This window comes from Perca fluviatilis, chromosome 20, assembly GCF_010015445.1.
Source record: "Perca fluviatilis chromosome 20, GENO_Pfluv_1.0, whole genome shotgun sequence".
Lineage (NCBI taxonomy): Eukaryota > Metazoa > Chordata > Actinopteri > Perciformes > Percidae > Perca > Perca fluviatilis.
In genome coordinates, this window is record NC_053131.1 from 13209158 (window position 1) to 13223971 (window position 14814).

Here is a 14814-nt window from a genome sequence, read left to right on the forward strand (position 1 = left end):
TTTCCCATCTCCTCTCCTCCTTCTGTGCTTTTCCTCTCTCACATTTCCTGTCTGGCCCATTTCCTGCTCTTTCTTCCTCTTACCGCTCAGACTTATTGAGTTATTCCCTCCCATCTCATTCTGCCTCATAGGCTGTGGGGGTGAATAGCTACCAAGGGCAGCTTGGATTCCTCGCCTGCCTTTTCATGTAGACAATGAACCAAGTAGTCATCAAACTGACCCACTCTACATACCGATGAGACGTGCTTTCCCATCCTCATAATCACGAGTAATGCTGCAGCGATGTCTCTTGGCTCATTTTGTCTTATGCAGTGAAGAAAGCAATAGATCTCCAGTGAACAAGAGTTGTGCAGTAAGTAGGGAGAGTGGGAGTGGGGTCTTTCTGAGTTCACACTTTGATTGACAGAGAAATGGTATCAAAGTTAGTGTTTGGTCCCATGTGGCACCCTCACTATATCTGCCTCAGAGGTGGAAAGAGAAAAGAAAGACTGAACTGAAACAAATACACATGGAAGTGCACACAAACGTGTAATATGCATGCACAAAAATGTACGTCAACACCAGGCACGAGCGCACACACTCGTTCTATACCTGTAAAATCCTTCCAGTGACTAAGCTAAGTTTGGGTTAGAGGTTAAATGCTTGATACATCCAATAAATGTGTTCTGCCAGCGGAAATTTCCCTTCAAAGTCACCTTCGGAAGGCGTATATGTGCAAATGACATGTGACTAGAATACAATAAAAACTCGCTAAAATGGCTGGAACCTTTATTTACCTCAATGAAAGGCACCACCGGATCTTTATTAGAGCCAAGACATAATTTCTTTTGACAGGTCAGCAGCCTTTATTTGTAAAAGGGATACAATTCACCGTTCTGTGAAAAACATCCCATTGCTCATATGTATTCAGTTCATAGCATACAAATATCCCTAAAGGAAACTACCTCTTCTACTACTTTCACTACTGCCATTACTGCTGCTACTAGACATACTAATGTACATCTGGCTATAATGATTGTGCACAGGAACTAATCTCTTTAGCAAAAAGTTAATTATTACTGGCAATTTATCATTAGCTATGAACACAATGGCAATTAGTCTTGTAAAAGCAAAGCAATGCTTCTGTTAAGCAAGTTGCAGTTATGTTTGCAGAGTAAGATAAGGATTTCATGTCAGTTTTTCGCAGGATATTGTAACCGAAGCCAGTACATACTGTATAGGTCAGCATGTTCCACTTCATGCAGCTCATGTATTTAGGTAATATTTTAGTACTTCTTTTGCAGTGCTAAGCTTGTATGAATTTAGACTTAAAAAAAAAGTAGTTTTAGTTTGGTAGTTCACATACACAAGTTATAGGTGTAGAAGGAGCAAAATTAGGAAAAGGAAACAAAAGTAAACTTTGTTAAACATGAAAATATGACAGCAGTGTAAAATGTTTTTTGCGAGCTTCCTGGCTCTTTTCTGTGCCTTTTTTATTAAACCTTGCTTACCATGATCATATGGTGATTTATTCTGATAACAGAAAAGGCAATGACTTTACTTTGGAAAATAAAATGTCCTCCCACTGAAAGTCCAAAAAGCAAAACAATTTCCTTCAAGAATACACAAACACATTTAATACGCCAGGATGCAACCAATCAGAGATCTCACTCCCACCCATACACATGCATAAGCTCACTCATTCATGTCGAAATCTACTAAAACTTAAATATTTTAACTCCCTTTGCGGATCATTAGCTGCTTTTTGATTGGCGGTGGATTTGTATACATGCTTCATGACTTTGCTGCAGTTAATTTGACATGTGAGTGTTAAGTCCAAAGTGCTCTGACTGGGCATTGTTGTTAATAATAGATGGTTAGGTACTTTTACCCTGCGGTGTTAGAAGTTCATCCCGTGAATCACTGTGTTATTCTGTCAGTCATGTAGCTAACAGTATTTGATCTCCTTTCTGAATGTGTGTGTGTGAGTGAGTGTGTGTGCATACTAGATATTTCTTTGTACGTGTGTGTGTGTGTGTGTGTGTGTGTGTGTGTATGTGTGCATGCTTTAAAGTGTATATAATATATACTGTATGTTTGTGTCTGTGTTGCATGAAAGAGAGCGGCCTTCTATAGTATGCCACGTGTGTACAGGTATTTCTACAAGTGTGTGAGTGCATGAGCACGAGTATGTCCATGTGTGCGAGCCATTTTTGGTTTGTGTGTATGTCTGAGTACTTAATCACCTGCCATCTAAACAGGTCCCCAATATACCAATTTGTTTTAGGAAAATAAGACTAGATTTTAGGTTTAAGAATAAAGGGAGGGGTCAGACATGTGAACCCAAAAAGCCAAAGAAACCAAATTAGTTTATAGATGTTTGATGACTGCAAGTCAATACAATGTCCTCACAAGTAACACAAACAAGTGTGCGTGAGCCTGCATGCTCACCTTCAATAGCGAAAGGCTTCCCCACAGTGAGCAGTTTGCACTCCGCGTCGATAGAGACCTCAAAGTCCAACAGGGCTTTGTCCATGATGAACGCATCCAGGGCAGGAGGATCTGTCCTTCACCACCAACACACACACACAAATCACAGAAAAAAAAAAAAAAAAAAAAAAAAAAAAAAAAAAAAGAAGCATTAATTGAAGACAACAAACCTTAAACTTTTGAAGACCTGTAAATCTGATTTACTTGCCAAGTTCCCCAGACCCATGCAGGAACCCTGTATTTTGGTCTATCATCCTGCTTTGTCATTTATACAGAGGATGAGATTAACTGCATTCTAATACACTGTGTAAACACATACATCATTACCTAAACCAACAGCCTCTGTGGCAGACTGATAAGGCATTATACACACTGCCGAAGACTCCTACTCGGGCTATATCGATCCAATTGACCCTAATTGACCCCTAATTATAGACCGTTCCTCTGTGTGCAGCCACTGCCGCTGACGGGAGATAAGATTCACGTTACAAAGCACAACACACTAGATTTGAATTATATACCTAACTGACACACACACACATATAGATAAATAAGAAAAGATACACGTTTTCTGACACACAGCCAGGCATCCAAAAGTAAGCACAAAATACACGCACATACACACACGACTGATCAAATTATCTGAAACTTCTTGTTATGCAGGTTGTTTACTGCTAAACAAAAAGGTTGACTTTACAAAGTCAACCTTTTGTGCTGGCAAAGCAGAAACGGCTGTTTTTCTCTGTCTAGGCCTGTCAAATACAAGGCACAGGGAGAAAAGAGAGGATAGACTTCTTTTGGGACTAAAGAGGATCGGAAGTTATCCTATGCCGGGCCTAAGCATAAGTGTGATGTGTGTGTGTGTGGTGTGTGTGTGTGTGTGTGTGTGTGTGTGTGTGTGTGTGTGTGTGTATCGGCCTTAAAGTGTGCAGGTAACAAAGCCTGTGTGTACGTATGTGCTTGCATTACTTCCTCAGAGCCTATACATTGGTGTTCATGTGCAGCTGCATGTGTAGCCCAAGGCGTTCTATCTCTCCAGGAGAAGGCTTTTGAGTTTTTTCCCTCTGATTTGAGTGCAGTATTGGGGTCAGTAGTTCTGCCAACACAGTATTTTACTCCCTCCCTCCGGTTCTCTGCACTGCTGTGACTTCCACTTCTGCTTCGCCTCGCACGCAAACAAAAGCCGCCTTCATCTTCCCTGTTCTCATCCTCTTTCTCTGAACAAGCGCTTTGTATCTTCCCACCAGTATCACAAAGTCAGCACATGCGCTATCTCAGCATCTGTGCTGGTGCTCTATGGAGTGGGCATTGTGTCGGAGAAGCATGCGTGGTTATAGCTGTGAGTGCGTTTGCGTTGTGTAGTACACAAGTTCTCTGTACTTGGGTAAGCCAGGATAAACACATTTTTGCTAGAATGTTTGAATTCCCGTGGTGAAATCAAAATTGTTACATTTAATCAAGTGATACCCCTAAGTGCGTATTTGAGGTACTTGCACTTTACTTGCGTAATATCCCTTCAATGATACTTTATACTTCTACTCCACTCGAGGGAAATATTGTAGTTTTTACTCCACTACATTTATTGGACAGCTTTGGTTATTAGTTACTTTACAGATTAAGATTGTACATCTTCATCCATTGTACATACAAAACACATGAGTTTATAAATTATGGTGGATTGTTATAGATTAAACAATCTCAAAAGTATACAGTATAAAATAGTTCAAATTAGCAGTTCCCATAATTTTTGTACTTTTACTTTTGAACTTTTGTCTCCCACCTCTGGCAGTGAGAGTAATTACACAAACACCGTGGACGTGCTTAAGAAACGCAGTGGGATTCATAATAATGCAGCGATGCTGTGGTCTCGCCTGCAAAGCCAGGGAACTCACCATTGGCAGGGCTCAATCCGAGGGGCGGGATAAACGGTTGTCTTCCAAATTCCCACTGCATGCAATAGGATAGCGCTACAACCAGGCAGAGCAACGAAGAAGGTAGCGGAGCTAGTTGATAGATTAAACTTTTGCCGTATCCGGTCGGCAAAACTCCGAACACATCTTCCTTTTTTAAGAATGACTTCGGTGCTGTTCTTTGTTTGCAGACTTTCACACTTTTTACTTAAATGGCATTTTCATTGCAGGACTTTTACTTGTAATTAATGTTTTTTTATATATAACTACTATATTAGTAGTAGTAGTAAAAGATCTGAATACTTCCTCCACCACTGCTGAATTACAGTAATGTATTCGGTGTCTCCATGTGAGAGTTCATATGACCCGCATGTGGGTATTATTTACTTTATTAAAGCTGGTTATCAAAGCTATTAGAAGAGAAGGCAATTAAAAAATTTTTTTTTTAAATTTCAATTAAAAGAAAAGGATTGAAATTAAATTAAAATGAATGCCTATTACCACATTTCCTTTACCAGCCTACTAGGTGTGCTGCCTAACACCATTTTTATTTTGCTCTGCAAACAACTCAAAAGGGTATAAATGAAGCCATTAGATGCCACATCAATGACAAGGACACTAGTACCCCAGATATTCTTAGGCTATTGGAGTATTCTGGTAATGTGTTTACATGTGTGAACATTATATCCTGGTTGCAGATACTTGGATAAGCACTTATTGTGGTGTTGAGAAACCCAAATATGCTAGCTGGTGTTATTCCAATAGAAACCAGGACACTGTGACAAGGTTTGCTATCACTCCTCCTCTACTCGAGATGCGAAGCTGTTACTTAGTTAAAAATATGATTGCAAAGGATGTACAGTAATGATAATCCACATGCGCAAACGTGTTTGAAAGTATGACCAGTAATGTGAAGGATAAATGCACTGTTGATGTTGTCTTCCGTTACTTGTGATCGGATTGAGAGGGTAAATCCAGCAAACCAATCAAGGCAACAGAGTTCAGGCAGCCAGAAACCAAAGTGTTCAACCTGCTGAGGTTAGTCAAGTTAGTCGAGAAATAGTATAGTCTCGCTTTGCCAGACCTTCCTCCACATCGCTGCGGAGGAGGGTCTGGCTAGTCCACACAGCATTCCGGGATGGGAGAAAAACGTGCTCTGGTTTATTGGCATTTCTTTAAACCAATCACAATCGTCATGGGCGGCGCTAAGCTCCGGACAGAGCCACGGTGCCGCTGCAAAATGGCCTCGGGAAGGAACTTGTTTTGGTGGAACGTGTGTACGTTTTAAAAGTTGTTTCAGTCGTGCAACAGAAAAGTCAGATTGGACAGATAGTCTAGCTAGCTGTCTGGATTAACCCTGCAGAGATCTGAGGAGCAGTTAACCATAGTCCTCAGAAATCCACCGGAGTTTAAAATTCCAACACAAAGAAAGCAGAAGGTAACGGACATCCGGGCGAAATGAGTGAAATCCGGATGCTAGATGTGAGAGTTACGGCCATGTCTTCACTTACAATCAGAAACCTGAATGATGTAATTGTCAGGGAGCTGAAACAACAGGTTACATGCTCATTATACAAAACACATAACCGAGATTGTGTGCATGTAGACATACTCATATGAACTAGTAACCCCACCCCAAATCTCTATGCTCTAGGTTCCTCAACAGGACTTTCTGTCCCTCACGTCATCTGGTAGCAGTCTGCTAACCATTCCCACAGTCAGAACTAACCTCAGAAAGCAGCATTTAGTTACTATACTCCAAAGAGCTGGAAGCAAACTTTCTTTCTAGCAAACAGACTTGCCCAAACTTTCATTTCCTCTTTGAATGAACCATAACCACTCTCTGACATGCCGAACTTTCTATTTATTTCTGTTTTTATCTTTTTAATTTCTTTTAAAACCCTTTCTATCCTTTAAATGTGTGTTTTATGTTGTATTCAATATTTGGATGCGTTATGTAAAGTACTTTTAAACCGCTTCTGTGAATTAATTGTGTTATATAAATAAACTTGCCTTGCCTTCCTGCTTTCATCTTCTCACAATCCCCCATTCGACACCCGATTCATCCATTCATCATCAGCCCTCATTTCATCAACATTGTCCCTGGCCCTCATTCATCTCTATATTCAACACTTTTAATGAAAACAAATATTTTCCCTCCAATGGCGGATGTAATTTATGCAATTCATAGGCTTTCACCTCACTTACACCTTGTGCTAAAATGTAGTGTCTCTTGATAAGGAAAATCTCATTCTAACGCAGGGTGTAAATTATTGCACCTCACGAAGTGATAAGTATTTGATGGTATCTCGGTCAGACGTAAAAGCAAACAGCGTGTTCAATATAACAAGAAAACATCCACCGATGGGTTTGACACAACATCACTGCAGGTGGAGAAAGATCAAAGGAAAAGTCAAACCTAAAACACAGATTACATTGAGCTATTGCATTGATGTTAGACAGAAATGTCAGTTTGTATGAACTGTAAAAACAGCCTCCCTGAGCTGGAAATCAGAGCATCCAAAATGTGAACTGATGATGTCGTTGGGTGACACGTTTTGGAGCTGGTACACTGACATTTGATTTGTGGGCTTGGAGAAGTTTTGATTAAAATATCAGATCCAAATCTGATTGAAGGGTGTACAACTGTTGATTCAGATAATGTGCACATATCCAAGGAGTTCTTACATTATTCACTGTCTATGGATGGCCTCCAGGTGACATCATGGACTGAATTAACTATTAACTGTTCTAACAGATATTAGAGAAACAGCACATATACATTCTATTTTAAGGTATGATTTTCCTCAGAATAGGAATAGGTTCTTAAAATTGTTATTAAAAAGTTATTAAAATTGCCTCCAATAGCTGTAAATCTGCCACATTTGCTCTTGTTGTCTGGAGGCAGAATTGTTACGCGCAGTGCAGTGCGTATGAAAAATAAGTGCACAGAATACAGAAAACTGCAGATAACAGATGTAAAACGTGACTGGACTGTTTAGGTCTGGATTGCATTTTAATGAGAGGTTTAAATTAGTTTTTTTTTTTTTTCTTCAAAATGTGCATTGCGTGTATGTATACGTTTGCGTCTTACTTCAACATATGTACGCCCTCTGGGGTGGTGGGCTGGTTGAAGCGTCTCATGTACTCGTGCATCTCCGGGAAGCTCTTCTTCATGTAATCCTCAGCGCTGCTCTCCCTCACAGTCCCAAAACGGAAGCCCAGGGATGGATGGTGCAGCTTAGGAAATGACACAGGAAGAGATGGGTTGAAGAGAGGGTGGAGATGGTGGTGGAGGTGATAAAGAGAGAGAGTGAGAGAGAGTGAGAGAGAGAGAGAGAGTGAAAGAAAGAAAGAAAGTGAGAGAGAGAGAGAGGGGGAGGGATGTCATCATGGGGCTCATATCAAATTCACTGTAGCCCTGAATTCCCTACAGGGTTTAGGGATATGGAAAGTGATAATCCTTCACAAATAATTCTTCTCATTAGCCTGTCCTTGTGTAAGATTAGTTTGTGTGTACATGTTGCTGTGGGTCTGTGTGTGTGTGTGTGTGTGTGTGTGTGTGTGTGTGTGCGCGTGCGTGTGGGGTGCTGACATGCATGCAGTTGCAAGTTTGTGTCCTTGTATGCAGTCTAACCTTGTCGTCATGAATTCCTGAGACCTCCTCGAAGGTCTTCTCCCCGACCATGACCGCAGCTAGGTTGGCGGTGTAGCTAGACAGCACCAGTAAGCAGAAGATGGCCCAAAGGTTCATCAGGAAGCGCCCGGTCCAGCATTTAGGAGTCTGCAGAATGGAGATGTATGCCAAGAGATATTTTTCTGTTTGGGTTTGTTTTGCTTCTGTGTAATTATTAAAATAGTTAAACTAAAAAAATAGCAAATCTTGATGATGAGTGAATCTAAAAATATCCCGGCTCAAAACTGAAAAAATGTCACGACGTCAAGACAAAAATGAAACAGACTGACAACAAACAACGTGGAGTAGACTGAGAAAACAAAAAATGTACAGGGGTTAAAATGATTAAAAATACAAAATGTGTGAGGACAGGGGCTTTCAGGTGTTGACATAAATGCAGAGCCCCTCGAGGCTCTCAACCTCACCCCCCCCCATTCTCATCTTCCTTAAAAATCTAAATTTAACCCAGAGTAAGGGGTAATCGCACTAATCAAAACAGACCAAAAGAGACAATCTAACAAAGTGTGACTGTTTTTGAGGCACATCAGAAATATCTTTCCATGAAATTGCCTGCCTCAGGGAATGAATCCACCTGCACACTGTAATCATTTATTTATTTATTCCACCAATTAAAATCCACTTAACTGAAGAAAAGAGATGGATTTCTAGTGTTTTAAAGGCTTAGGATTAATGAGACATTAATAATACAAACAAGGTTGTAACCCATTATTACGAAGGTGTTCGGTATGTTTTCAACTCTTTGCATAATTAGTTTGGGAATTGAAAGGAGAGAAGGGGGGATGACATGCACACTATAAGCACAAACTATTCAGAAATGTTGTTTTTGGGAAGAAATGTGGACTAAGGGAAATGGTAAATAATCTTTTTTTGCACTATGGTGCTTAGTTGAAGATATAATGATCGGGATTGACTAAAACATAATTTCTGGATAACTGTCAATTTTGTGAGTTGAAGTGAATTTGATCAGCGGTAGCTAGCTAGCAAATTAAGCTAACATTTGTCCCATGAGTTGGTTAAAGACAGTCTCCGGATTAATTTTTCCAGCAGACTTATTTTTAAAACAAGAATCCTGTAAAAAGGGGTCTTAACTGTACACTCAATGACTACATACTGTACATGATATCATGCTTTTAGTGAGACTAAAGCTACATCTACTTCTTTTACTATAACACAATTCTGTTTGACAGCTTAGCTTAAATACTTCACACAGTATTTTTTAGCTTAACGTTACAAGAGAAAAGGCTTCGAGGACTAGGACTAACTATTGTGTTTGGCAAACGTAACAATTTTGGGTAACAATGGTCGAGGTTGCTGAAGTGTTAAACCAAACAGAGCAGGGCAGAGCTACATTACCCTCTGCTAGTATCCAGGACCAGCTTCCACACAGAGGGCAAATACAGTGAAACTGCAAGTCTTGAACAGATTTTCTTTGTAATCCAACAAACTAATGTAGTTAGTTAGCCATGTGCTCCTTGGCCTTGGAAAAAATGCTGGCCTACAGGCCTACAAGTAGTAATAGGCTAAGCTAGTAGCTGGAGACGCGAACAATTGCAGCATTTTTTAGAGAAACACTCCATCTCTTGCACTTTTGCTTGTGTTTTTGGCTTTGGAAATAACAAAAAAGTGTTTTTTCCATTTGATTTATTTGTTTTGAGGACTTTAAAAATGTTCTACATCGTATTAAACCTGAACACTACAATAAAGGTGACTCCAAAAAAACAAGCTATAATTGGCAGTTTAGCAATCGATTTCCTTGCCCACTGTTCCCCCCATAGCCTAAACAAACATGACTGTTTGGCTCCGACCCAGCACACAAAGGTTCAGAGTGTTGCTTAAGTGCATTTCAACAAGTCTCACAGCTGCTAATAGACACAACCTGTTAATTGACAAATTGCCAGTTGCCAGGATCAAACCTGTGACCTTTCAATTATGGGAAGGTCTGTCTAATCACTTGGCCTCTATCCCACCGAAGTCATTGTACTGCTTCCTTTAGGGACAATGTGACAATGGCGTGCATACTTACTAAGAGGAGTTACAGGAATAATTTAAGCAAATTATGTTTCAGATATTTATCAGAATGTGCTGCGTGAAAATGTGAAGAGCAAGCATAAGTTATCATAATGATGGATTTTGGCACAGTATGTTGCCGTTTAAAAAACAAAGAATGCAGAGAACAGTTTTTCATTTGCATTGTGGTTGGGTGTGTGACACCATCAGTCAAATCTGACAGGTTTCTGAAAAATGCTGTTACTGCAAAAGGTAAATTTAATCTTTTTACATATTTATACCAAAACAATTTAATCTTTTATTAAAAAGACTGCTACATATTTTTTTTTCAATGGACAGATTTGCCTAAGTCTGAGGATTTGACTTCCATTTTCCGAAACACTACTCATTTCTGTCTCGTTCCAACTGCCTGGCTCTCCAACCCCGCCCCAACTTGCTCTCTCCCCTTTACATCACCCTCTGCCCACCTCAATGTCACCATCATTATGATGCTTTTTTCTTTGCTTGATTATGCTTTTCCACTTGCCCTTTTAACCCTGTCTCACCATCTTTCTGTCAACCTCCTTACTACCTTCTTTTTGAAGCCCAATTCCCAGTGTGCACTTTCCACTGGCCCTCTACCCCTGCCTTCTTGTTTTCAACTTTGTGTCTGACTACTTTGGCGAGTTAACCTCTACACGCTTCTGCTTTTTCCAACTTCATCCAGTACCATCATCCTCGCCATAACTCCTTCAATCTCTGTTGGCCCACTTACCCTTTCTCCTCCCCCTCCCTGTATGTGCATTACACTCCCTGTACCTTTTCTACTTCATCACTGCCTACATTCGTAACCTCTCCCCTATCAATCTTTTCCCCTTCCATAGCCATTTCTATCATCTTTCCCCTCTAACTTCCTCTTTCGACTTGCCCTCACTGTTTGTGTACTCTTAATGATAATGCACATCCCCTCCCCCTTTTCTCTGCACTTTCTATTCCCTGCCCCACCCTGCATAATGCCTATTTATCACACAGAGGAGAGCTAGTTTACCTTGGTGGCGACAGTACGTCCAAACAGTATGGCGTAGCAGAGATTGAGGGCGGAGGAGTAGGAGAATACACGCAGCCTGTTCCTGCCATGGGGTGTCATGCCGAAGGGGCTGTTCCACTCGTACAAGGTGAGGAAGAGCGCGGTGAGATGCAGCGTGACAAAAATACCCACCCACATGGACCAGTGGAGAGGCCACATGAAGGCTCCAATGGGGGCTGCAGTGTCCCGGCTACGAACCTGGTAGGTCAAAAAGAAAGAAATGTGCAAATAAAATAGGTTTGATTCTCTGCAAGAATGACATTTTTGGTACTTTGTGCTAGATTGTGATTTTAATTCAACCTCCATTTTGTAAGAGCTCGTCAGTAAATTTCTCTCAAACAATCCTAGGCATAATTACTTTTGATTTATTGACCTTACAGAATGAGGAATAGCACAAAATAAATACACTTTTTCAAATGGAACTGTATTGTCAGATCATATTATGCATTGCAGTATGTCAGCCACAGAGGGACATGTTAACAAATCAAAGATTCACTGCAGCATGTTTAAGGACTCTGCTAATGCCTCTCAGACTCAGTCATTATACACTTTTAAACTGCCTTTCATTTTGAACTTTCGTAATTGTCCACTGAAAACTCAGCAAACTAATTATTCACAACTAATGATCCCGTGTTCCTCACCAGAAGACCGGGTGAGTGGGACATTAGGGACATTAAGTAGCTGCAGACCATATCGTCAACAGAAATAGTGTCAGCCAGAGATAGAGAGAGATTGACAAATCAAAGTAGCACTGAAAACTGCAACACTGCCGCTGACTCACAATGCAGTAAATATTTCATGACATGCCCCATGTCTTCTACAATCATTAAAATACAAACTCAAATCTGATGGTGACTTCGAGCAGTTTTACCAGAATGCCCAGGCTGGTGGAGTAGAAGGGCGAGGTGAAATCGATGACCCTGCTCCTGGCAGAGTTGATGGAGAAAGAGGTGACAGCCATGTCAGCGGTTCCGCTCCGCAGGTCCCCGACCAGCCCCGTCCAGCGCCCTGCCCCGCTCAACGCTCCGTACTTCCCGTCTCCCACAATGTAAAGGTCAAAGGTGAAACCCATGTCCTCGGCCAGTTTCTCTAACAAGTCGATGCAGTACCCGTAGCAGCACTTCCTCAGGTCCTCCGGTAGTTCTGACAAAAAAAGAAGTGGCGATAATTTGAATTTTATTTTCCGGATGCTTTGTAAGCAGGGGCAGCACTTCTGGGAATTTGACTGTTGACAATGGATAATGAAAAATGTTGATGGACCCTCACAGCACACAGGCTGGGAATACATTTAGTCACACTAAACCTGGGATAGAAAAAAAACTTACAACCCTTGAGCTATGTATAGGAAAAAAAAGAAGAGTTGGCAAGATGGACAGGAAATAATAACTATTTTTACACTGCCATTTTGATTTTCCTGGCAAACTCAGTCAATCAGAATTCAGGTGTGCCCAAGCACCAGCATCCTCAATACATTCGATAAGCCATCTTTCATTTGCCATCTGCAAATCCGTTGATTGATCCACAATGGAGACTGGACCACAATGCAGTTGTTTTTTCAAAAACAACTGGATTGTAGTCCTTTAACCTATCACATTGGACATTACAAAAAAAAGTGATGAAACGTGAGTGTTTTTTTTGCTGTTTCTTTGGCTTGTATCGGCAGATTGGAGATGACAAAGATGTCTAATTGATATTTGTATCACGGGTGAATTCACAAAATTAGAATTCCTCATAGTTTAGTACTGTACAGGCTGCCTGTATATGTTGCCAATAGTTCGAGCCAGATATATAGCACCTGGTATTTCTTTGACACGGCAGTCTTGATCTCTTATTGACTGAATGCCTTTCATCCTCTTCATTCGTGAAACTGCGCTGTCGAGCTGAGCCCTTGACATTGCATCTGATATATTTTTTGAACTGGACTGACCAACCATGATCCCTTATTGATTTTACTTCTAAAAATCCACTCCAATCCAATGGAGGAAGAGCAGTAGAGAAGTGGCCAGTGACAGTAGGAGAGCTATGCCAAGAGATCTAACAGTTTACAAAAGAGAAGCTTCAAGTTCTCATAAATAAGGATTGATTCCTTTTTCCACAAGTTAAAATGTTTATTATGACAGGTATTACAGGAGTTCTTCTGCATACCAGTGCTTATACCACTACAGTATTCGAAAGACAAATGGCTAAACATAACTCACCGTTCCCCTCCCAGTCGGCAACTGAAGTGTTTGGGTTGTGCAGCTGGTTGAAGAGGCTCTGGATTAAGTCGGACCGGTTGGTTCTGGGATCCAGACAGAGCTGACCAGCTGGACACAATCCATCCTCATCCACCTCCCGTGTGAAGACAAACGGGTGTTCCACAAGTGTTACCACCCGTAGGCGGTGTCCCTCAACGGATTCTCCCGGCCTCCAGCGTCCTCCAGCGTTACTGTCCCCCTGGCCGTCCCCTCCCCTCACCCCGGCTCCAAGACCTTGTCCCTGGCTGCTCCCGAACCCTCCCACCAGTCCCAGGATCCCCCCTTCTAGCTCCAGCCTGCCTCGGGTCCACTGGCCTACAGTCACCCAGGCCGGCTGGCCAAGAGCACCCCTCTTCAGGCTCCACACGTGGAACAGCTGGGAGGTGAGGACCCGAGAGAGGCCAGCATCCACCTGGATCAGGCCTGTGGCCCCGGTGAAGGAAGTGTTGGAGAGGAACCTTAAGGGACACAGAGAGACAAACAGAAAATAAGTGAGAGACAACAAAGATCCACGCTGGGTTATTGCCATTTAGAAATATAGCCCGGAGTAATACACAACACTTAACTAGCCAGATGTAAAATTAATTTTAAAAAAAAACAGGAGAAAAAGCAAGGAAAGTTACAAACGATGGTCCAGACGGGTATGGTCTGGTTGTGAAGCTTTAGCAAGTCGATTCTCAGATGGGTAATTGCATCTCCCAGAAAGTCATAATTAAAAGTTAATGTAGGGCAGTGAGGATCTCCTCCTATCTGCCAGTCCATACAGACAGTCATTGCCATTCGTCTCATTCGCCTGCCGGCCCCACGGCGGAATAAATTAGGAAGAGCAATCCCCGTTTCTACATAAATCTGCCCTGGCCTCTTGAACCATGCAGGGATTGTTAGCTCACGTTTTTAGCTTTTGATCATGTGGACATCTTCCGGGGATGTATCAATGTGGAACCATTCAAGAACTGTTTGATCATGTCTTGATTAGTGGGGGATTGTCAGAAGGTCATTGCATATGGTAGGGGTGGTTGTTGAAATGTTAAAGTATGCAGGGATCACTGCATTCGGAAATGGGTGTTGAGCCGTGCAGGGACTGCTGATTATGTCTGGGTCAAGGCTGGAAATGGCAGGTTTTCCTTCCTGTTAATGGAAAAGGTTGGTAAAGCCGTGGCACTTTCTCAGAGCAGAAACATAGCTTTTCCCTTTTTGCACTTTGTTTAATTCTCTCTTTTCTTTGTCTCCCTCTCTCATCTCAGTTATATGTTGAATTGATGAGCTGGAGAACTTTCTCCATTAAATATGGGATTTGCAAAGGAAAATGAAAAGACTAAATTGATCATGAGGGTCAATAAACTCGCTTTCAAGGCCAGGCTGGACTAAAGCATGTTTGCAATACACAGAGAATGTTTCAACATGTGAATGTATGTACTATTTTATGTA

At 41.4% G+C, this 14814-nt stretch overlaps 1 protein-coding gene across 5 annotated transcripts in view; it reads right to left on the reverse strand.

Annotated features, from left to right (window-relative positions):
* Positions 1-14814, reverse strand: part of LOC120549703 (glutamate receptor ionotropic, NMDA 3B-like) — a 127355-nt gene that overhangs the window by 16132 nt on the left and 96409 nt on the right. For all 5 annotated transcript variants that reach the window (XR_005637420.1, XM_039786793.1, XM_039786792.1 and 2 more), the window contains exons 3-8: positions 13348-13844; positions 12021-12292; positions 11111-11347; positions 8017-8163; positions 7474-7619; positions 2431-2546 (exon numbers count right to left, since the gene is read on the reverse strand). Coding sequence is in view for 4 of the 5 variants with exons in the window: in XM_039786793.1 (XP_039642727.1) it covers positions 2431-2546; positions 7474-7619; positions 8017-8163; positions 11111-11347; positions 12021-12292; positions 13348-13844 (1415 nt within the window). In the remaining variant the exon portion in view is untranslated. The remainder of the gene's footprint in view (positions 1-2430; positions 2547-7473; positions 7620-8016; positions 8164-11110; positions 11348-12020; positions 12293-13347; positions 13845-14814) is intronic.